This window comes from Camelina sativa, chromosome 11 (genome assembly GCF_000633955.1).
Source record: "Camelina sativa cultivar DH55 chromosome 11, Cs, whole genome shotgun sequence".
Classification (NCBI taxonomy): Eukaryota; Viridiplantae; Streptophyta; class Magnoliopsida; order Brassicales; family Brassicaceae; genus Camelina; species Camelina sativa.
Genome location: NC_025695.1, coordinates 47,270,572 through 47,294,681, shown reverse-complemented (window position 1 = coordinate 47,294,681; position 24,110 = coordinate 47,270,572). Strand labels below are relative to the sequence as shown.

The window sequence follows — 24,110 nt, the reverse complement described above, 5'->3', positions numbered from 1 at the left end:
ATTATGTGACTTTTCAAACTAAATTCCAATTATATTCCTTATTTAAAACTAAGAACAAACATATGCATTTAAGTTATTAATATGATTTAATTAGTGGTATAGTATTAAAAAGGGATATGTTTGGAACTTTCTGTACGTAAGAAGAATGTGAAGATGTTTGAAATGAGTTAAAAAGACACTTTCATAAAATAGATGAAGTATTTAAAACGACTTGTTAATTAACTCACGACAGTCTCACGTTATATGCATCAATGCATGTTACAATTTTCTCAATATGATAATACAAATAGAATCACGTCCACTAAGGAAAAAAAACTATGATGTTTAGCATTAAGTCGTGTGAACCGAATCAAACAGCCCACATCTAATAGCCTTTTTTTTTTTTTTGAACAAATCCCACATCTAATAGCCAACATGACAACATAATTCTATAGAAAAACACAAGAAGGGTAAAACAAATCACCGGATAAATTCGATTCGGTTCACCTCTTAAAAATTAGTTTATTTAGTAACAGAAATACTAACCATAACAATTAACAACTATGGTTCGTTAATAAGTTATCGGGTCTACAAATAAGCACAAGCCTTTCTAAAACATATATTGAATTGAGAGGCAAGCAGAATATATCAACGCAATAAAATGAATTATATAGCTATTCACACCACAATAGTATTAGTATATGTTATATCAGTTTCTATCGTTCATGCCGGAAATATTACCGCGGTTATAGCGTTCGGAGATTCGATACTTGATACGGGCAACAACAATAATCTCTTTACTCTAACTAAGGTTAATTTCTATCCGTATGGAAGAGATTTTGTAACTCGGATACCCACTGGAAGATTTGGCAATGGAAGGATTCCTACAGACCTGATTGGTAACTTTCTTTTGCAATAAGAAAAATAATATTGTCACCACTTTTTTATTAAGAAGTGAATTCATTCAGTCAATTTTTTTTTTTTTTTGGGGTGAAATATGAATGCAGCCGAAGGTTTGGGAATAAAGAATATTGTACCAGCTTATCGTAGCCCATTCCTTCAACCCAATGATATCTTAACCGGTGTTAGTTTTGCTTCTGGTGGTTCCGGTTTAGATCCAATGACCGCCAGAATTCAGGTAATTAAACTAATTAAGATAAAATGTGATTAGTTTTTTTCATCTAATAATCTATGTTGACTAATAATTTCATATTTATTAAAAAAAAAAAATAGGGAGTGATTTGGGTGCCAGACCAGTTAAATGACTTCAAGGCTTACATAGCAAAGCTAAATAGCATCACAGGAGATGAAGAGAAAACAAGATCAATTATATCGAATGCGGTATTTGTTATTTCCGCTGGAAATAACGATATTGCTATCACATATTTTACAAATCCAGCAAGAAACATTCGTTACACTATCTTCTCATACACTGACTTGATGATTTCATGGACTCAATCATTCATAAAGGTCTAATACTTTTGCGAGAGTTAATTCCGAATTTACATAATTTGACATAAAATTTTAATTTTTTGATCATATGAAAATTATATGTATTGATATAGGAATTATATAATTTGGGAGCAAGAAAATTTGCAATTATGGGGACATTACCATTGGGTTGCTTGCCAGGAGCAAGTAATGCTCTTGGAGGGTTATGTCTAGAACCCGCAAACGCAGTGGCTAGACTTTTTAACCAGAAGCTAGCTAGCGAAGTCAACAGCCTCAACACGATGCTCCCAGGTTCTCGTTCGATCTACGTCGACATGTATAATCCTCTTCTTGAACTCGTCAAAAACCCTCTAAGATCAGGTAAACTTAAATCACCAAAATCTTAGTGTGTTTTTAAACAAGTTTTTTTTAAAATATTAAAGCGATATATGAAGAGAGTGAGAGACCAAAAACATAGTACAAAAGTGTAATGTGTTTTTTTTTGGTAAGTTTTGTCCGCTCTGTTTCATATAGTTTGTGTAACCATTCAAAACTTGATTGCAATCATTTATTTCGAATCAAAAAGTTCCTGATTTTTTTTTCATAAATTTTTTGATAATTTCTTTTAGGATTTACCTCTCCAACTAGGCCTTGCTGTTGTGCTCCGGCGGCTCCTGTACCATGCTTGGATGCATCTCGTCATGTGTTTTGGGACATTGGACATCCTTCGGAGAGGGCTTATCAGACTATTATACCTCCGATTATCCAACAAATCCAACAAAGCTTCGCTTGATTTGGGTCTCNTTGTCGGCTCAGTTCTCCTATTCCATTGTTTTTGGTGGGTCTTCTTTTTTCTTTTATATACTTTTCCTGCAAAGTGCAAACAACAAAATATTTTTGAGACACAAAAATAAATCACTGAAAGAAGAAAAAAAAGCTAACATTCTAAAGGTAAAATTATCAAAATTTTCATCTTATTGTTACAATAAGATACTTGTATTCTGTGGTAGCCACGCCCGGTCAAGAGGATAAGCGGCCTTAGCCAAAAATATTGCCATCAAACTATATCTGTGTTTTTCTAAAAATTTATCTTAAGTAATAGAAGTTCACACATTTTTAAAGCTAGTGTTATTATGGGTTATATGAACCTATGATCAGCTAATCTTTTAACTTTAAGAAAAAGAATACAGTATGAGCTAACTGTTAGGCTATTAATTATAGTTCAACGGTAAAGTTATAATAAATGTACAAAACTAAACCGTATTACTAAAAGTACACTAACACACTGTTGACTTTTGCTTCACCCTACATAAGTGTTCACCAACATTTAACTTTAAGTTCGTTGAGATTTAATAACGATCGAGTTCTGTTTCTTTCTCCAAGCTACGTGACAATTGCGCTAACTGTTAACCTGGATGTTAATTGTTACAAAGTGGTGTGTTAGTGTACATTTTGAGTAGGTAATGAGCCCTATTTCTTCTTCTCTAAATGACTTAGGTTGATTCCATTCTCACACGCTAAACAAAATAAGAAGAGGAAAAAGCTAAAAAAGCAAGGGTGGGTCCAATTTAATATCAAGTTGCATGCGCAATAAATCACCCGAAGTGTTTCATATGCTATATAGCCTCTAGCTTTGCTTTGTCTTTCTTCCTTCACTCATATGTTTCGTCCCAACTCTTATTCCTGTACCTTAAAAAAAAAATTATCATCAACAAATATCCAATAAACGCAATGCTACATTCTTCTTCATATCTATCCTTCACACTTCTTGTCTTTTTCTTCTGCTGCATTATATTCTCCACGCTCGCTTCGTCTTTGCCCGTTTCCGACCCTGAGCTCGTTGTCGAGGAAGTACACAGGTATTGTGACAAAAGCATAACACGTACGTACGTTGGTATTTACTCCAATGTTTCGCTTGAAATATTGTTTCCATGCTCTTTCTGTTGAAGCCTAATTACGATCTTCATCACAAGCTGATTTGTTGTTACTCTATTGTAGCATGTGACGACTAATTATGAGTGCACCTAATTACGTACGTCCAGAAGAATTAATGCTAATAAATTATCTGTTGGTTAATTAAGGAAAATAAATGAGTTGATGTCAAGAAGGAAGCTAGGGTTCTTCTCTTGCGGGACAGGTAATCCAATCGATGATTGTTGGCGATGCGACAAGGACTGGGAGAAAAACCGAAAACGGTTGGCCGATTGCGGAATCGGTTTTGGTAAAAACGCAATTGGTGGTCGTGATGGTGAAATCTACGTGGTGACTGATCCAGGAAACGACGATCCAGTAAACCCTAAACCCGGAACACTAAGATACGCAGTCATTCGAGATGAACCGCTATGGATCATTTTTAACCGAGACATGACGATCCAACTAAAAGAAGAACTCATAATGAATTCTTTCAAAACCTTAGACGGACGAGGAGCCTCCGTACACATCTCTGGTGGGCCGTGTATAACCATACAATATGTGACCAACATCATCATCCATGGCTTACACATACATGATTGCAAGCAAGGTGGGAATACTTACGTACGAGACTCGCCAGAGCATTACGGGTGGAGAACGATATCCGACGGTGACGGTGTGTCCATCTTCGGAGGAAGCCACGTGTGGGTTGATCATTGCTCGCTCTCGAATTGCAACGATGGGTTAATTGATGCGATTCGTGGATCAACGGCTATAACGATCTCTAACAATTATTTGACGCATCACAACAAGGTTATGTTATTGGGACATAGCGATACGTATGAACAAGACAAGAATATGCAAGTCACTATCGCTTTTAACCATTTCGGAGAAGGCCTCGTCCAAAGAATGCCAAGGTATTTTATCGAAAATAGAATTTTTATATTTAGTATACTTATATATGTGGATATATGTGTAACCAACTATAAAAAGTCAAGTATATATTGTCGGTTGGGCTTACTCTTAAAAGAAATAGCAAAGCCAAAAAATACAACAAAACTAAACTTTAATACGTTTTTCCTTTATCAAGATCTAAGATGGATCAACCGAAATAAGTATGCTGTCTAAATCAATTGAAAAACAGTTGGGGTTAGTTGAGCTAATATATTAATCTTATATGTAGATCAGTATCAGATAGATAAGTTACTCTATAGTCTATAAGTAGAACATGAAAATTAATTTTAACAAACTAATGTGAAGTTTTGTGGATATAGGTGTAGACATGGATATTTCCATGTGGTGAACAATGACTATACACATTGGGAAATGTATGCAATTGGAGGAAGTGCTAATCCTACCATCAACTCTCAAGGCAACCGTTTTCTTGCTCCTGATGACTCTGATAGCAAAGAGGTAACAAAGCACGAAGATGCGCCCGAAAGCGAATGGCAAAGCTGGAATTGGAGATCCGAAGGAGATCTAATGCTTAACGGCGCATTTTTCACGTATTCTGGCGCTGGACCAACTAAATCGTCAAGCTATTCAAAAGCTTCAAGCCTAGCCGCGAGACCGTCCTCTCATGTTGGTGAAATAACTGTAGCTTCGGGTGCACTCAGCTGCAAAAGGGGTTCCCGCTGCTGATCATAGCCCACCAACGTGTATGTGTGCCCCGTGAGCGTGTGTATATATACATACATATAATTATTGAAATCCAGCACTTGAAAGCTAAGTATGTAATAATCTTGATGGCAAAGTGACAAAAGTGCTTATTACATTTTATCGTTGTGTCGGCAGAGGACTTATTTCACTCGGTAAAACTTAGAACTATATATAGCTCAACACACTTATAAACTGTGTCTACTATTATTTTTTTTTTGTTAACTAATACTCTCGTTTCAAAAGGTATGTCGTTCTAGAGTTAGTGTTTTTAAAAATATATTTTACATTTATAATTATGTGACTTTTCAAACTAAATTCCAATTATATTCCTTATTTAAAACTAAGAACAAACATATGCATTTAAGTTATTAATATGATTTAATTAGTGGTATAGTATTAAAAAGGGATATGTTTGGAACTTTCTGTACGTAAGAAGAATGTGAAGATGTTTGAAATGAGTTAAAAAGACACTTTCATAAAATAGATGAAGTATTTAAAACGACTTGTTAATTAACTCACGACAGTCTCACGTTATATGCATCAATGCATGTTACAATTTTCTCAATATGATAATACAAATAGAATCACGTCCACTAAGGAAAAAAAACTATGATGTTTAGCATTAAGTCGTGTGAACCGAATCAAACAGCCCACATCTAATAGCCTTTTTTTTTTTTTTGAACAAATCCCACATCTAATAGCCAACATGACAACATAATTCTATAGAAAAACACAAGAAGGGTAAAACAAATCACCGGATAAATTCGATTCGGTTCACCTCTTAAAAATTAGTTTATTTAGTAACAGAAATACTAACCATAACAATTAACAACTATGGTTCGTTAATAAGTTATCGGGTGTACAAATAAGCACAAGCCTTTCTAAAACATATATTGAATTGAGAGGCAAGCAGAATATATCAACGCATACAATAAAAATGAATTATATAGCTATTCACACCATAATAGTATTAGTCTATGTTATATCAGTTTCTATCGTCCATGCCGGAAATATAACCGCGGTTATAGCGTTCGGAGATTCGATACTCGATACGGGCAACAACAATAATCTCTTCACTCTAACTAAGGTTAATTTCTATCCGTATGGAAGAGATTTTGTAACTCGGATACCCACAGGAAGATTTGGCAATGGAAGGATTCCTACAGATTTAATTGGTAATTTCTTTTGCAATAAGGAAAAATAATATTTTCACCATTTTTTTTTATTAAGAAGTGAATTCATCATTCAAATTTTGTTTTTTGGGGTGAAATATGAATGCAGCCGAAGGTTTGGGAATAAAGAATATTGTACCAGCTTATCGTAGCCCATTCCTTCAACCCAATGATATCTTAACCGGTGTTAGTTTTGCTTCTGGTGGTTCCGGTTTAGATCCAATGACCGCCAGAATTCAGGTAATTAAACTAATTAAGATATGATGTGATTAGCTTTTTTCATCTAATAATCTATGTTGACTAATAATTTCATATTTATTATAAAAATAAAATAAAATAGGGAGTGATTTGGGTGCCAGAGCAGTTAAATGACTTCAAAGCTTACATAGCAAAGCTAAATGGCATCACAGGAGATGAAGAGAAAACAAGATCAATCATATCGAATGCGGTATTTGTTATTTCCGCTGGAAATAACGATATTGCCATCACATATTTTACAAATCCAGCAAGAAACATTCGATACACTATCTTCTCATACACTGACTTGATGATTTCATGGACTCAATCATTCATAAAGGTCTAATACTTTTGCGAGAGTTAATTCCGAATTTACATAATTTGACATAAAATTTTATAATTTTTTGATCATATGAAAAAAAATATATGTATTGATATAGGAATTATATAATTTGGGAGCAAGAAAATTTGCAATTATGGGAACATTACCATTGGGTTGCTTGCCAGGAGCAAGTAATGCTCTTGGAGGGTTATGTCTAGAACCCGCAAACGCAGTGGCTAGACTTTTTAACCAGAAGCTAGCTAACGAAGTCAACAGCCTCAATACGTTGCTCCCAGGTTCTCGTTCGATCTACGTCGACATGTATAATCCTCTTCTTGAACTCGTGAAAAACCCTCTAAAATCAGGTAGACTTTTTAAATCACCAAAATCTTAAACAATTTTTTTTTTTAATATTAAAGCTGTATATGAATGGTTAAGCTATATGAAGCGAGAGAGAGAGACCAAAAACATAGTACAAAAGTGTAACCTGTTTTTTGGTAGGTTTTATAGAGTGTAAAAAAACTTTTGGTTTCTTTTAGGATTTACCTCGCCAACTAGGCCTTGCTGTTGTGCTCCGGCGGCTCCTGTGCCATGCTTGGATGCATCTCGTCATGTGTTTTGGGACATTGGACATCCTTCGGAGAGGGCTTATCAGACTATTATTCCTCCGATTATCCAACAAATCCAACAAAGCTTCGCTTGATTTGGGTCTCTTCGTCTATTCGACAATTATCTAAATTGTTGTCAACATTTAAACAACAGTTATTCTATTTATGTGTATATAAAAGATTCATTTTTCCTTTTTAAGTGTTAAATATTGCTTATCCTGTTTTCTCTATGTATATACAATCGTTGTTTTCATACTCCAAGTCCCATGCCTTTAAATATTTTCTTCAAATTTTGGGCCCTATTGAAAGGGTTAGACCCAATTCCTTCCGAGCTCACTTGTAAATTACACACAGCTTCAACAAAGTAAAGTGTTATCTAATCATGAATGGAAGCCCACAAATTTGTTTATTTTTCTTCTTTGACCAAGTTCAAAGACTACTTTAAAAGGCTAGATGTCCCGTCCGGCACCAAAAGAAAACTACCGCCACGCTACATTGAGAATTTGTGATCAGCCAATTATCTATTTTATTTTATTCTACTTTAGTTTATTTATTTTGTGGTATTTTCAATTATAAAAATACAAACATATCCGATTAGCATAAAAGTTTAGAAGACAGAAAAGAAAAAAAAGTTTCCAAATAGTAAGGAGTCAGCGCCTCGTCGACGATTTTGGCTCCGAAGACCAAGGGAGGGGTGGTCAGGTCAACGGTCACCCTGGTTTGTGAATTGGTCAACCATCCTATTTATGTGTTAAGCATCTTTTTATTTTCTTTTTTGGTTTGAATGTTTTTTTTATCAAAAATTAATAGGAAATACACATATACAGACTGTCACTACAAAAATTTAGTAGATTTCTACCGTTTTATTAGGGTTACGTGCATCATGATTCATGATACTTTGCAAATATAAAATATATATCCAAAAAGTCCAAACTCTAAGGATAAGATTGGAGTACTAACATACACATCAGTGTCCAGTGCTTCGAAGAGTGATCAAGTGGAATATAAACAGTTTAGAATTAGAAAGTGTTCAGTAATATTTTAATTCCCATATGCTAAAATTTGTTAGGAAGAATCGTGTTACATGAAATCATCAAATCCATTAGTTTATTAACACTTTTCACTTTTGTCTTCCGTGGAAACTTATCCGCAAGTTTTGGATTTTGATGTTTCGTTTTCTTAAAGAGCCATTTGTGAATACTTTAAAGTTATAACAACAACATGAGTAATTTATCCAACATATACATACTTGTAGACTTAATGAAAGGATAACAACCCCCTATGTAACTATTATAAAACTAGGAAAGTGTACATAAACTACAACAACTCTCAAGGCTTAAAACAAATTTTGCAATGTGCAAGTTAGAAACTTAGGCTATGACTGGCGACAATAAAAAACGGATTTGAAAAGGGAAAAGGTAAAAACCGCTTTTGTTTACCAATCAACAAAAATAACAACAATTTGTGGTTTTTTAGAAAAAAAAAATCACGGATTTTTAGGTGGTATATTGCCTTGGACCGTTTTTTCACACAACATCGGTTATTATCCAGCGGTTTTGTTGAAATCCGCAGTGACCAGTGGATAAAACTTGTTTTACATGTTTTTTTGTTTTTTTGTTTTTTTTTTAGTTTAACTAAATTTGCTATATATAGGTTAAATCTATTTTCCAGTGGATAAAAGTTTTTTTTTGTTTTAATTTACTATATTTGCTATATATATAGGTTACATCTATATTCCAAAAAAAAACACATACAAAAGTAAAATAAAATAATTCTTAAACAATTTTTTCATAGATTAATAATTTAATGTATATATACCCATAGCTAATAAAATATGATTATATTTTTGTAAAATTTCAACCCATCTATCAAAAACATATTTTCTATATTTGGAATTTTTTATTAATTAATACAAAGTGGTAATGTGGTTTAATATTTATTAATCTATATTCTTTGAACAAAAAAATATATAGGTTATGTATTTTATTTATAAATGAATAAATATTTTTCTTAGTACATAGAGTATATTATGTATTGTAATAAAAGTTTAATTTAATAATATTTACAAAAAAATTGCTAATTTATTTTTACAACTAGTATTATAGTAGACAAAATATACTTTATACAAAGTCTATAAAAATACATTACAATTATACTTTGTATTAAATATATACAAAAAATAAAATATTTATTTATTAATACAAAACAAATTAAAATATATATAATATACCAGTTATTAATAAAAAAAATATGAAATCAACATTGTACATAGTTTTTCACCAGTCAAACATTATTTTATACCGGCTATTTTGCATTAACCGCACTTGTTCCGCAAATATATTTGTTCTGCAGTTCAACCATACCGCATTATCAAATCGGTTGTCCCGCACTATCAAATTCGTTGTTAACATTTGCACCTTGAATAGTTAACCTTGTCAGCTTGTCTAAATTAGTTATGGTCAACACATGTTCCGAACATATGTACTGGTTTTAAAGTCATAATTCGTTAAAGTGGTTCAGATTATCATATTTGTCCATGTCAGATAATTAATATACATACGCCGTACGCGCAACATAAAAGTCTACAAATTTTCCATTTTGATCACGTGTCATCATCTTAATGGCTAAGCTTGACTGTTATGATTGGCGTAGACCACCAAATCTGCCAACGTATTCACGATGCACTTTATTTCCTCCCACGATATACAATTCTTCCAACTTCTTTGATGTTGTGACAATTTAATAGACCAGAATAAAGAAAATTTTAGTGGCATGATTGGATAAATCAGAGAATGACAAGTAGCCAGACAAGAGGGCTTTAGAGTGGATGAGGATCAACCAGACACGTAGACAAGGAGGTGGCTCTTGGGAAGAGGCAAAGGTCGGTTTACTTTCAATAACCGGCCTTTCTCAACTATAAAATAAGATCTCATAAAATAACCATATATCAACACTTTTTCTACATTACAAGGCAAATATTTTTTGACCGGTTTTATCACTTTTGCCCACGTAGGATCAATAAAAAACATATACATTCGTGACTTCATGGGGACAAACGATCCTACATGGTACCAAAAGTAATACTTGTTTTGTTGTCATCCCAAACATTATATTGTACTTTTTAGTGGAAAGTAAGAAAATAACAGTATATAGGTGTAAATGTTGGGAATATAATAGAGTCGACAACACTGGTGTATCGAAAGGTCTAATTAAACACTAATATAATGATCATGATCTATAGGTTAGATCCTGTTGGTATAATCAGGTTGGGAATAAGAAAATGTTTGTTAGGAGGCACTGCGGCTATTTGACGATGCTTGAGACATATTGACGCTATTGAATTTTATAACAAGATATATTACAAAACACTTTATACATATGTAACCGTAGTTAGATAAATGTAACTTATCAAGAATTTCAGATATGATATTAGTTCTGATTGAAGAAAATAAAGTTTTTATAAAAAAAATGTAAATTTTCAAACTTTGCCGACTGGGAACACAAAATGATATTTATCATCTCAATAATTTTGTAAGGCTAAGAATTTTTTTTTTTTTTTTTTTTAGAATCTGTGCTTTGTATATTTATTAGTCAATTAACAAGCGTAAACGACATAAGTCCACATGGGTTTTTTGTTGTTGTTGGGTTTGTTTACATTTATTGGTTTTTTTTTTTTTCTGACAACACTAATCTTTTTTGTCTTTGATCAACACTATTCTATTTTCTGTTTGCTACATAATTTTTTTTTTAGTAACAATAACAACATAAAATAGCCAAGCTAAATTGTTATGGGTATTATCTGTATGATCAAAAGTAATGAAAACGGGGAAAACAAAACCATAACCTATTATTTGAATCTGGGGTTCATATATCATAATGACTTATAATAAAATTGATACAGTTAAAAGACAGCCGCAAATTATTTATCATGAGTCATGAGACTTATTTAACGTACATACAATACAGATCTGAGAGCCTTAAACCCCTGATAATACAGTTCACTAATATATATTGTTATCAATTTATTCAGAATAACAACAAAATACAGAGAATCAGATACACGAGAACGAGTGTGTGTACAAAATAAACAGAAACCAAAAGAAAAGAAAAAAAGATATTTTATCTATAAAGAAAGCCACGTGTATTCAGAAAAAGGACCAAAGGCTTCATTGAGCTGTCTATAAAACACAGAGAAGCATGCCTCTATGCTTCTCCATCATTCAATTAAGAACTCCTCCACCGAAATTTTTTTAAAAAAAACAACACTCTCTTTCTCTCAAACGCAAAACGATGGCTATAACCGCTACTACAAACGGCGGCGACGTTTCGTTAAACGCTGATAAGGTTTCGTACGATCTTGTGGAAACTGATGTTGAGATCATCACCTCTGGTCGTCGTCGTATTCCTGCACACTCCGGTATCCTCGTAAGTTTTCTTTTTTCCCGATGAAACTCTTCGTACGTTCTTCATATAATCAAACCTTTTTTTTTTTTTTACCTTTGGTGTTATATATTTGGTTTGGTTTAAGATCTTTAAAAAATTGCAGGCTTCAGCGTCACCGGTACTAACAAACATCATGGAGAAGCCGAGAAAAATCCACGGCGGATCATCGAAAAGAGTTATCAAGATTCTAGGTGTTCCATGTGAAGCCGTTTCAGTTTTCGTCAGATTCCTCTATTCACCAAGGTTCGTTCGTTTATTCATAGTATCACCTTTAATGAAAGTTCTCATGTTCATAATAACAATACGGATCAAACTAAGTACATCCTCTTAAACTTAAACCTTTTTACCTAATTCGACTTTTCAACTTTATGAATGTTTAATGAATTTAAAAAGTAATAGTATCTCACAACCAGATGTCCAGATTGCGATTGATTTTGTTTTAAAACGTGTGAAACACAACACACATAGGTTAGACGAAACAACCTAGCTAGAACCAAAATTGAAAAGATCAACTGGGATCTTTTAATTATTTTAAAAGTTTAATGTTATAATGACTAAAATACCCTGACTTGTCTTTGTTTAGTAGTCTCACCGAGAATGAGATGGAAACGTATGGGATCCATCTACTGGCTATATCACACGTGTACATGGTGACTCAGTTAAAACAGCGATGCACTAAAGGCGTCGGTGAGTCAGTAACCACCGAAAACGTGGTCGATGTTCTCCAGCTGGCTCGGCTCTGCGACGCACCTGACCTCTTTCTCAAGTGCATGCGTCTCATTCAGTCCAAGTTCAAGACCGTTGAACAGACCGAAGGTTGGAAGTTTCTTCAAGAACACGATCCTTTTCTTGAACTCGACATTCTCCAATTCATCGACGAGGCTGAATCGGTAATTTTTACTCATCACAACACCTTTTGTGAAAAATTGGTATTCAAGAAAACTCTGTTTTATTGTTTGATCCTCACGGTTCGATAGGAATATACAAGTCCGTAACTAATATTTTGATTAATAGCATTTTGAATTGAATATATCCGAATTAGCTTCTTATCATAGTTTTTGGGTAAATTTCTTGCAGAGGAAGAAAAGAAGACGGAGACACAGACGAGAACAGAATCTGTATATGCAATTGAGTGAAGCCATGGAATGTATAGAACATATATGCACCGAAGGTTGCACACTGGTCGGACCATCTTGCAGCTTAGACAACAACAAGTCAACATCTCAAGTCAAAACCGGTCCGTGCAGTGCTTTCTCTACTTGTTACGGGCTCCAACTTTTGATACGTCACTTTGCAGTATGCAAGAAACGAGTAGATGGCAAAGGTTGTGTCCGTTGCAAGAGAATGATTCAACTCCTTAAACTCCATTCTTCCGTCTGCGACGACCAATCTGAATCTTGCCGTGTCCCTCTTTGCAGGTAAAATTACCGACATTTTAGAATCATTAACTAAAACCACATGTTTAATGTTTCTAATGATAAAAGTTTTCACTTTTTGATGGTAAATCTCACTTGATTTTATTCTTTTCTTTTTAAAACTTTCGGCGCCAATTATAATTATATGTTTTGTGATGGTAGCCTACTTATTAGATGATGAGTCGTGATCGGACGGCTGGAAATATTTTGTTTTGTTGAAATTGTTAAAAGATATTTGTTTTTCTTTTTTTTTTTTTAATCAAAAGATATTTGTTAAAAGATATTTTTGAAAGCATAAAAATCTGATATCGTTGTCAACTTTTTTCTATTTTGGTGATTGGAATAGGCAATTTAAAAAAAGAGGTGAAAAGGACAAGAAAATGGTTGAGGAGACGAAGTGGAAGGTTCTGGTGAGAAGAGTTGCGTCCGCGAAAGCCATGTCTTCGTTGTCCCAATCAAAGAAGAACAAAAGTGAAGTGTTATTTAAAGAAGAAGTAGAAGATTTCATCAGAATCCGGAACAAGTTAATATGAATATTGTAAAATATATGGCATTTAGATTAGACAATGAGTGTTTGTTAGAAACCATTATTAGAGTTGGAGGTTTTGTTTGTGTGTATTTTGTCTTTTGGACCGGTTGATTGGGTTAAATTTGTCGATGAGTAACCCTTTCAAGTTTCAACCTGTCTTTGTTTGGTCAGATTTATATATATAAATGTGATATTGGTTAATGGTTACAACATACAATTAAGGTTTTGGAGACGTTGTGGTAAAAATATATACAGAATTGTTGAATGCGGTTAAAACACGCTAACAACAATACATGGGATTCAAAGGATTGTTAAATCTAAATAATTTCAGAGTTATAGTTTGGGTTGATATTATTTTGACAAGATGTATCATGTATAATTATTCTTTGTCGCTGATTGGTCTGCTAATTTATATGCATAAACCTGATTGCATATGAATCATTAAAAGATCTAAATGATACTCAAGTTGGATCGGTCTAGTCAATCACAGTAGTATCAACTATGCATGATCATAAAATGAGAAATTGCAAGGAAAAGAATAGAAATTAAATTTAGGAGATCAAAATTGACCAAGCGGTCTTAGTCACTAATATGGTGGAAAGGTTGATCATAATTGAGGAGGATTCGAAAGCAAACAAAGGCAAATTATTAGAAACAAACATGTGCTTAATCATATAAGTTTAAAACAAGATATTTCTTTAATCATTCTTTCGTCGACTGGCAAAAAAGGAAAGACGCGTGGGGAACAGATGAACCACGCATTGTGGTTTCGTGTCTTACATTTCTACTCATACTGCTTAACTACCAGATGAATGCATTTTACTTGCAAATATTCATATCATATTCACAATCAAATTCTTGTCATTCTTTTTAATCTTAAACCCTAAACAAAATATTTTGAGAAATAGATTAAGAAAAATTGGGCAACTTTAATCACAAAATCACAAAATTGGGCAACTTATTTTATTGATGAAACCATATATCATACATGAAACTTAGTCTAAGATCCTTTTTTTAGTTACATATAAAAAGGAAAACAACATGAAATAAGTACCATGTCCATGCATGTGTGGTAAGTGACAAATTGACAACCCGTCAAGCTTTCTGAGTAGTGGAGCCATGCAGCCACCGATGTTTTCAACTTTTCATACTAGACGACAATAATGATTCCGTATCATGATAAAATACAAAGTGACCAGATATTCAACCACGTATGAACTAAAGGGAAAACTAAAACATACAAAAGAAGAAAAGGAAACGGCTAAAATATTATATATATTAATTTTATATTGTATGATATTTTGAGTTTGTTAATAGTATCTGATTTATAATTTTAATTGCACTGATGACATTCTTGTTTGTCGCTCTGAACACACAAAACTTTTAAAAACACACGAAACTTAAAATTTTGGATACGTTTCTTATATTACCTTTACTAAAGTCATATTTCTATCTAACCCTATAACATTAAACTTATTCCTAAAACCATCCACGTATCTAACCCCAAGCTTAAAACTTAAAAGAGAGAAGAAAGAACAAGAAAAAGGTAGGATCAGAAATATAGATGGGGATAAATTCCAAAGCTATTGCTTCTTTGATCTTAGTTATAGTATTATGTGCTGCCGTTTTGAGCACACTGGGACTGGAAGTAGCTCAAACAGAGCCAACAATGCCAAGTATATTTTTCTCCAATTTCTCTCGTCAATCCGGTAAAATGTTGGTTATCGATCTTTAATGTCCAAGGATGTGTACTTGAAATTTACAATTCAATTTATCTGGCCAATTTGGACACATTGGAGCCGCATGTTGCAATACGTTTTCGACCATAGAAGCAAACTGTTGGCACCAAATGTTCTCGTTGAATCCGTTCTTCCCACATCTCAAGGCTTGTGCCTAATTCTCCCGTACGCAAATGAAGATGAGAATGAAGTTTTTAAATGATCCACTTAGCTTGTAGGTGTTAGCTTAGAAGTCTAAGATATTATCTCTTTTGATTCTCTGTGACGATTCTCTAGAGTTTTGTTATCGATGTTAGCAGAAACAAAAGTGAGATACTGTATATAGCAAAAGTTATATTTTTTGTTATTCTTAAACTCAATTATGTTATGCAGTACAAAGGAAAAAGATAAAGAGTTATTAGTTTGAAATTTTGAATGTTAATAGACATTAACCACTAACATCAAACAAAGATGAACTAAGCATATATCCAATCATCTTGGAACAGTAATCAGAGGAAAATCCTCTGTTCATCGAGAAAGAACAGATAATCAAAGGCTTTGAACAATGCCAATAAGTAGGTTCAAGATCATAACCCATTATTCTCTAAGGTTGCAGCCTTGGCAAATGAGCCATATCCAACAAACGAGAATGTCAAAAATAAAAACCGGTAGAGTTGGAACAACAACCCTATTGACGCAGGGAAAGCAGAGAAACACAAACTTTCATACTTGGAATGGTTAGTGTCATTCTTCTGATGTGAAGAACTACAAGTTGCAATTGCAAGTCTTTAAATGCCCACACAGAGAAACTACCATGACTCGCTATATATGTCTGCAAACTCTGCATATGGGAGTCTTGAAAATGTCAAACCATTTCTAGGTACACAAATAAAGTCGAAAACCGGTATCCTCTCTATCTAACTCAAGACATAACGTTGGTAAAGAAGTCGAAAATCCATCAGACTGTTCATCAGTTAGTGATCAAACACCAAACAATCTGAGGATACAACCCATTCGCAACAACCGAAATAAACATCGACTTTCTAAAACACGATGGCAAAACTACATGGATGACACAATGGGAGACTTCACCATATGAATCGTCTAAGATTCCACAAGAATGCCATGTGAGTCAGAGTATTCTAGTTAAAGCTTAAAGTAGTAATCTCATTGTAACACTTAGCGCTAGAACCAAAACCGGTTCAACCATCCATAACAAGTACCCAAGGCAAGCGAAACATGAAAAGTATACACTCATACAGTTTAAAGAATCACTAACATCTAAGCTTATGATATGTCAGATATGAGGAAACCATACTGGCACAGTACAATAGAAGGAAAAACACAAACTTGGAACATCCAACTAACCAGCAAACTTAAGACACTGAAAATGCCATCTTTCATCACTCCAAATTTCTGCACTTAAAAAAATCCTAAAGAATTCAAACAACTGAAGTTATCATCGAGACATAACACTCTGCACCTGAGTGCTAATTTTTTTTTATTAGAATTGTGTTGGCTTCAAACGAAGAACACAGACTAATAACAATGCAATGTAATTTGGAATTTGGAAATCTCAAAGCTATTCAGAGAAACTTAGAAACATTATGTTCTAGTTCAAGAAAAAAGGTTCGTCCTTTGAATCCCCCAATCATTAAGAAGACATGAAAGTAGTAATTTTCTCACCGGAATAGCAAAATAATAAAGCAGCAGCAAAATCTACGACTTGCGACCAAGCTGTTTCCTGAGTTTCCTATACTTGTGCTTGTTCATCTTCTTCTTCCTCTTCTTCTTCACACTATCAGCGTAAATCACAATCTCCTTCGCACCTTTCTCCTCCTCCTCCTCCTCCTCCTCATCCTTTGTTTCAGCTAGATCCAGACCTTGGATCTTATCATTGGGATTCAAGCATAACCCAATAGAGAAACTTGGGTAAAACCGCATAGGTTGATTACTGGAATCATTTCCGGAGACTGTAGTCACAGGGTTAACTAGAGAAACTGGATCGGGCTTCTCAAAAGCAGACTCGATGTTGTTGTTGTTGATGAAGAAGGGCTTCTGGTATGTGAAGAGAGAAGGAGTAGTACTAGTAAGCCTCTGGATTGAATTGAAGCAAGACTTGCTCTTGATGAATCTATGCATTAGATTCGCCATTGCGGATCAAAAAAAAAAAAACCCTAAGAAACCACAAAAACTCGTCAAACAAGAGAGAGTGACGACGGATGAAGATGAACGACAACGTCAGGGGTTTTTCAGTTAAACGACATCGTTAGTACTCAACGATGTCGTTTCTTCATGACGAAATAAACCCAAAAAGTGCCCACACGCAGGATCGAACTACGGACCTTCAGTTTACAAGACTGACGCTCTACCACTGAGCTATACGGGCTAATTGTTTACTAATTCCCAATTCTTATATATTAAGTTAAATAGGTCTGATAAGCATACTGATCATAATCAGGAATTTTAAATCAAAACCAAAAGTTGCTGATCAAATGTTACCGAAATTTATTTATACTAGTATGTAGATTACTAATGCTGTAATCAAAATTCATCATATGTATATGTTTTTGAAGGTCAATTACACCAAACCAAGCTTCAACTAACTCAATGAGAAACTGTTTCTTTTATTTATTTGGTTTAACCGTATCTATAGAACCAAACACCGAACATTTTTAGTAGACAGATCAAAACATAACCACATGAAATGGTGAAATCATAAACGAGGAGCAACTAATCCGTTTGCAGAACTGTTCCAAAGAACTTGAGAGTCAATAACAGAGAGATGCTTATCATCAAGCCTCTTCCATGTCCTAATTGATTTCACATCTCCCCAAGTGTCTTTCCTCTTCTTGTTCAAATCAACAACCACAACTCTTGCTCTTCTCTCCCATCCTGCTTTACCATAAGCATGATACCCAAATCCACCACCATAGCATAGATTCAACCCTTTGAGTTCACCGCAAAAGTCGTTGGTATGGTCGTGACCAACAAACACAGATTTCACATCTCCTCTAGCTACCAATGTCGTGAAGAAACCTGAGTTTGTACAAGCCGCGGATGTACCTTCTTGTCTCACTCCTTTTGTAGCGTTCTTTGAATCGAAACTCCAAAACTCTGGTAATGGAATGTGGAAGTAAGCTAGTCCTGGAGCTTTACCTTGTTGAGGATTAGGCTTAGCATTGTACTCTTTCTGCAATAACAAGTCAAAACAACAATGTCAATATCAACAAATAAGATATGTTTCATCTCATCATTAATATAATTATATATACCTGGAGACGTTTTGAAGTGCGGTCGAACCAAAACTGCTGAGAAGTTTTGACCCAATCATATTTACTTTTCAGGGAAGGAACACTAGAGTAATCTCCACTATCGAGAAAATAAAGATTAAGAATAGACTTGTTCTGTAGATTGGAATCAGCAGCTCCATGGACTTTGAGATTGTAATTACCAAAACCATCAATGTAATGAGCAGCTTCAGGAGGATTCACTTGAGATAAAGTGTTTGGAAGCTTCACAATGTGATTCATGAGTCCTTGTCTTGTCAAGGTAGATTCTTGATCATGGTTTCCCAAAACAGCAACCCAAGGGATCTTAGACTCAATAGCAGGAGCAAACGCAGCGTTTAGAGACTTGACAGCGTCTTTAGCATCAGACCCAAAAATATTATCACCTGAAACGAAACCAAAACCCCACAAAGGTAATAAATTGCATTAAATTCAAAATCAGGGTTTATGCAAACACAACCATAAAGTTCAGATTTTTCTAAATATAAATCGGATTTGTAATAATCGACAAAGGACAAGATTAGGGATTTGTTAAAAATTTGGGATTTTTTTACCGGTGAAGACGATGAGATCAGGCTTCTCGGCGGCGATGACTCGTGACATGAAGGTTGTGGTGTTGAGGTCAGAACAGTGAGCTATCTGGCTAGGAAGAACGTCTAGACACGGGGTTGTGGCACCGTTTGCGAAATGCATATCAGCAACCTGAAGTATCTTGAACTCGCCGTTCGCACCGAACCTGAGTTCCTGACGACGAGCTGATGCCGGAATCGGAGATAAACAGAGGCATGACAAGGAAACAGAAAAGAGAAAGGAGACGAGTAGGCTTATCTTTCTTTGATTGTTCGCCATTGTTTTTGGTACCAAAGAAAGACGATTAAGCGGACTCTTTATGGTCGTGTCTCAGTGTGGAAATGTTGGAGCAAGTGTGTCCGGAAGAAGCCAAAACGAAAGAAAGAACAATTGACAATTTGACAAGGAATGTTTTTTTAAAATCTTAGTTTTACTTTTCAAAGACGTTAAGAAAATAAATAAAAAGCGTTTAGTTAATTTATGTTGGCTTAATGACACACAACTACCAAGTTCCAAGTTCCAACCACATTTTTCTTTTAACACAAACATAACTCCATTCAGAGTCATTATGTAGATTACATTTAAGGTTTCTCCGGCGGTCTCTTACTCTATCTATAAACATGACTAACATTAGACTTGTAGTTGATTTATTAATTGGTTTTTATTATATGGTTGGTTTTTAAATTCGCATATTGTCAAATGTTTAACATCAAGAAAATACGGGTTGTCTCCGTGCTTTCGTTTGGAAGCACTTTTACGTATTCGTGGGTTTAGGACGTAACGAAAATTTCCGGGTAATCAGTACTAGAAAGAAAGAAAAAAAGCACTAACGTATTCGTGGGTTTAGGACGTAACCAAAATTCCCGAGTGAATCAGTCAAAAAAAAAGCATTCCTTTCAAAGTAAAAGTCGTTGACTTGGAATTATTAATGATATGGCTACCAATACATTTTATGAGAATTTTACATACGTAACACTGTAACAGTGATCAAAACATCGAATACAAACTTGAACATTATCGAGTTATTTTAAAATATAATAAGATATATAATAACCATTGAAATGGATCGGACCAGGAATGCTTATTCCCCCATTTAGCTTCATCAAATGGAATCGAAGGCTTCAAGGTGACTTATTAGCCAGAACAATACCTTCCACCATCATCATCATCAGCATCAATCTCAGTGAGGTAATAAATCACGATCAAGAACACAAGCTTCTGGTGATAAAGACCTGAAGCAAGAAACATGACTTATGTTGCTTTCTAAATCTATATCGCTATAAAGCTATATATATATATATATTGTAATGTAGACATACACAAACTCAGAGATTACAAGACTTGTAGTAGACGTACATATATATGTGTGGAAGTAATATAAAGATAGGTTTTGTGTCGTTGTTTGGAGAAGCAAGGCCGTATTGTTATATTCCCGCATGCGAAGTTTCTTTCTCACAGGAAATGGGTGTGGGAAAAAAAAAGTATAAAGACTTAACCTTTATGAAGGTGTGTTTGGCCTTTTTAAAATAACAATGTGATGGCTTTTTCGTTTTACCCTAAGTTTTTTACACAATGTACAGCTTTTACAACTATTCATACACTACATATTTGCAAGATTGATAGTCAATATCTTATCTATAACTGGCTTCTTTAAATTACGATTAGAGACTGTATATAAACAGCAGTACTGACAGTGAATGACATCCAAGTTAAATTAGCTAGCTAGTGGAATACAACATAGGAACATTAAATCTTGTGATATCGATGTTTTATAGTCTAGTATATAGTACTAATGTACTATAGCCTATAGGTAATCAAATATTTGTATTTTACCAATCGAAGATCAGATGCACTTGTATGTATTTTTTTTTGTTCGAATTTATTTTTATTTTGTAAATAGGTTTCAAGATGAAGTCACGCGCGGGAAGGTAGGTTGTGGCCCAATGGGCCTACGTGTAAGAAACACTTCTCTTTACAATATCTAAAGTGAAGGGCTCACTAGACATAGCATAGCACTAGAGTAAATGCTTTTAACCTTTTTTTAGAAAACAGTAATTAAAATGCATAAGACAAAGATTACGCAATAGTTATGGGCTAAACATGGATTAAAGCCCATTACCAAAACGCAGAGTTTAGATAAACCTGCTGCTGCTGGTCGTTTAATGTATTTTGTCGTCCTCCCTCCTCCACGAGAAAAGTAAGAAAGGGAGAAGACGAAGAATGTTACAGTTTCCGACGTTGATGAGTCAGTTCCCGTCGTCGACGAAGGAAATACCGGCGTCTTATTTGCTTCCTTTACAGTGGCCTCAACCGCAGAACGAGGAGATGCTTCTCGCCATGGAAGAAGCTGAGTTCGAAGAAAAGGTATCTTCTCTCTTCTTTCGGAATCTGCTGATTTCACTTTTCGAGAGTAGTTACTGACGCATAATTGTTTCAATCTTAACTCTTTTACTTTCATGTAATTAGAGCTGATTTTTGATTGCGAACCTTTTATTTGAAGATAACCGGATGCTAAATTATCAATCTTTATTTCGATCCGTCGTGATATTTTATTTGTTTTTAGGCAGTTCGTTTTCTATATGATACCATGATGCTCTAACCGATGGACTACTGTTTCTGGATCAAAAAGTTTGGATTTTTAGTGGATTCCAATGCTGAATTGTGATTCTAGTGTTGTCTTTTCAATGTAGAGTCCATGGATATAGGCATTTTTGTTCATTTGACTATCATTTTGTATAGTTTTGGTTAGACCCGCAAACATGTATAAGTAGACGAGAAGATCTGTGGATGATCTAGAAGTTTAGTATGGTTTGGTTCCTAGATTTAGTTTGGAAAAAGAATCTGAGTCTACCTGTACATTGACTACCATTTCAGTGTTTTAAATCTAGTTCCGTTGTCCTGAATCATTGAAACAAAGAGTAAGGAAATAAGCAAAAAGGAAAAACCGATGTTTCAGTTACTGATTTGGAATCAGCCATTGTGAACTTTAGACAAGAATCTGTTCTCAAACATTATGTACTAGAAGCTTAACCTCACCACCTGTCTCCTTGTCATGTGATGTTTTGGCTTCTCCTTTAATTGTATGCGCGTCATATTTACATCGTTTCACTCATATATTTGATTATTTGATTATAGATATGGGAGTCTTAAAAGGAGAAAGATCAGTGGGACTAGTTTTCAATATTAATGTTGTTCTGATGAAATGTTAAGACAAGTATAAGTAATTCTTGGGTTTGGTGCAGTGCAATGAGATCAGAAAGATGAGTCCTGCTTTACCGGTAATTGGAAAACCAGTAGTTGACAACCAACAAGAAGAGGATGATAATGAAGCAGAGGATGATGATGCAGACAATGCAGAGGAATCAGATGGTGAAGAGTTTGAGCAAGAAACCGGATAGAATATCTTGAGGCTGGAAAACACACAAGGTTCATTGATGGAATTAATTAAGATTGAACTTTAAGGCTACGTATCTGAACCTTCTTGTGCTAAAACCATTGTGATTCTGACTTTGCAAGCCATTTTTGTTTGTTTTGTTTTTTTGTCAATATATTTTGGCCATACATTCATTCATTGGTCGTGGATGATTCGTAGTTCATATGTCTCAAATCCCATTGTCTTTAGTTTGTACATTGAGAATAAAACATTTGGAATGGTTTTGTTGTGTGTAATTTTGGTGGTTTTTAGATTGTACTATTGGTTACTGATGATGGCATTTTCCTAAATTTAAACCGCGGACTATATGCCGTCAATGGGTAAGCAATTTATTCAAAAGTGATGACTTTTAAATAATACTAGCATATACTGGGTTTTACAATGAAAATAAGCTTCGCTTGCTTTCGCAAAATAGATTTTTTTTTTTGTGACTTTTAAATTAAAAAATGCTAAAAAGAAACCATTTACCTGTGCTGTGCCTGCTGATTGATTGTTCAACAAAATTTGAATTTGTAATATTTTAAAGTAGGAAACAAAAAAAACATTATGTGGTGCTACTACTCCAAAAGTGATTTATGTATTAGTATAATATCATTGAACAACTTCTAATAATTTTATTTTTTTGTGGAGTCCCAAGTTTTTAAAATTAACAAAGAATGGGACAAGTTGCTCACCAAATTCCTCATTCTCTCAAGTCTTCCTCAGTCTGTCCCATTCACAAGTTGCGCATAATTTGGAAGTCAACTAAAATAGGCCGACTAACAATTTTCTTTTCCTTTCGTATTTTTTTCAGTTTCAATATATCTGATGGTCCTTTTTCCCCAATTTTTTCGCCAAGTGGGACTCTTAACGTAATATGGATGGAATAAACAAAAGAACTCCGTGTGAAAGAGTAATCTAATCCTGATGATGAGACAAGCAAACAAGAAAAGCGAATGTTAAAACAAAATTAAAAATATTTACTTATCAAACAAGAAAAAGCAAAAAAAAACAAAGAACCTCGTTTCGTGTGAAAAGCTGACACGTGTTGAGGTAACTAATCCACCAGTTTACAGACGTGTCCACATCCTCGACATTGACACGAGATGGTTCTCTCAGTATTCGCCACGTATCAACCGTATAACCAAAAAGAACAACGTCGTACGTGCAATCACTAACGTTTTCGGTCATATTCTCCCGTCTAAATTTAATTATCTCCGCCGGTTACGTCCTCGACCGGAAATTTGTATAGGAAAAAATTTAATTCTTTCTCTTCACGAAAAAACCAACACATCGTAAAAAAAAAAAATTCGAAGAACCTAAAATTTAAAAATCCCATTGTTTTTGTTTTCGTCATCATCAAAGTATTCGTATCTATGGCGTATATTCGATTTTTTTTTTTTTTTTTTTTTTT

The 24,110-nt window shown here is 34.3% G+C and overlaps 7 protein-coding genes, 1 long non-coding RNA gene and 1 other non-coding gene across 10 annotated transcripts; 5 read left to right on the top strand and 4 right to left on the bottom strand.

Annotated features, from left to right (window-relative positions):
• On the top strand, positions 641-2,203 carry LOC104729049 (GDSL esterase/lipase At5g63170). Its single transcript, XM_010447947.1, has 5 exons — positions 641-878; positions 987-1,117; positions 1,213-1,449; positions 1,545-1,791; positions 2,040-2,203. The coding sequence occupies exons 1-5, from the start codon at positions 641-643 to the stop codon at positions 2,201-2,203; spliced, it is 1,017 nt and encodes a 338-aa protein (XP_010446249.1).
• LOC104726924 (probable pectate lyase 22) lies at positions 3,050-5,114 on the top strand. The gene is made up of 3 exons (XM_010445896.2): positions 3,050-3,269; positions 3,492-4,238; positions 4,596-5,114. Exons 1-3 carry the CDS (start codon positions 3,142-3,144, stop codon positions 4,960-4,962), a joined length of 1,242 nt encoding a protein of 413 aa, XP_010444198.1. The 5' UTR covers positions 3,050-3,141; the 3' UTR covers positions 4,963-5,114.
• Positions 5,918-7,414, top strand: LOC104729048 (GDSL esterase/lipase At5g63170-like). Its single transcript, XM_019232833.1, has 5 exons — positions 5,918-6,155; positions 6,262-6,392; positions 6,493-6,729; positions 6,830-7,076; positions 7,251-7,414. Exons 1-5 carry the CDS (start codon positions 5,918-5,920, stop codon positions 7,412-7,414), a joined length of 1,017 nt encoding a protein of 338 aa, XP_019088378.1.
• Positions 11,523-13,907, top strand: LOC104726923 (BTB/POZ and TAZ domain-containing protein 1). Of its 2 annotated transcripts, none has more exons than XM_010445894.2 (5): positions 11,523-11,744; positions 11,866-12,005; positions 12,346-12,652; positions 12,840-13,180; positions 13,524-13,907. In XM_010445894.2, exons 1-5 carry the CDS (start codon positions 11,610-11,612, stop codon positions 13,708-13,710), a joined length of 1,110 nt encoding a protein of 369 aa, XP_010444196.1. In that variant the 5' UTR covers positions 11,523-11,609; the 3' UTR covers positions 13,711-13,907. The 2 variants fall into 2 exon arrangements, with proteins under 2 accessions (XP_010444196.1, XP_010444197.1); XM_010445895.2 differs by having other exon boundaries at positions 11,525-11,744; positions 12,349-12,652; positions 13,524-13,779.
• On the bottom strand, positions 16,889-17,659 carry LOC104726922. The gene has a single exon (XM_010445893.2). The coding sequence runs from the start codon at positions 17,576-17,578 to the stop codon at positions 17,144-17,146; it is 435 nt and encodes a 144-aa protein (XP_010444195.1). The 5' UTR covers positions 17,579-17,659; the 3' UTR covers positions 16,889-17,143.
• Positions 17,742-17,813, bottom strand: TRNAT-UGU. The gene has a single exon. It is a non-coding gene; the product is annotated as a tRNA-Thr (tRNA).
• Positions 18,032-19,673, bottom strand: LOC104726921 (probable inactive purple acid phosphatase 29). The gene is made up of 3 exons (XM_010445892.2): positions 19,269-19,673; positions 18,700-19,100; positions 18,032-18,617 (listed from the first exon to the last, which is right to left on the bottom strand). The coding sequence occupies exons 1-3, from the start codon at positions 19,561-19,563 to the stop codon at positions 18,141-18,143; spliced, it is 1,173 nt and encodes a 390-aa protein (XP_010444194.1). The 5' UTR covers positions 19,564-19,673; the 3' UTR covers positions 18,032-18,140.
• On the top strand, positions 21,451-22,953 carry LOC104726920 (nucleolin-like). The gene is made up of 2 exons (XM_010445891.2): positions 21,451-21,648; positions 22,527-22,953. The coding sequence occupies exons 1-2, from the start codon at positions 21,505-21,507 to the stop codon at positions 22,680-22,682; spliced, it is 300 nt and encodes a 99-aa protein (XP_010444193.1). The 5' UTR covers positions 21,451-21,504; the 3' UTR covers positions 22,683-22,953.
• On the bottom strand, positions 23,262-24,104 carry LOC104726919. Its single transcript, XR_758140.2, has 2 exons — positions 23,717-24,104; positions 23,262-23,620 (listed from the first exon to the last, which is right to left on the bottom strand). It is a non-coding gene; the product is annotated as an uncharacterized LOC104726919 (long non-coding RNA).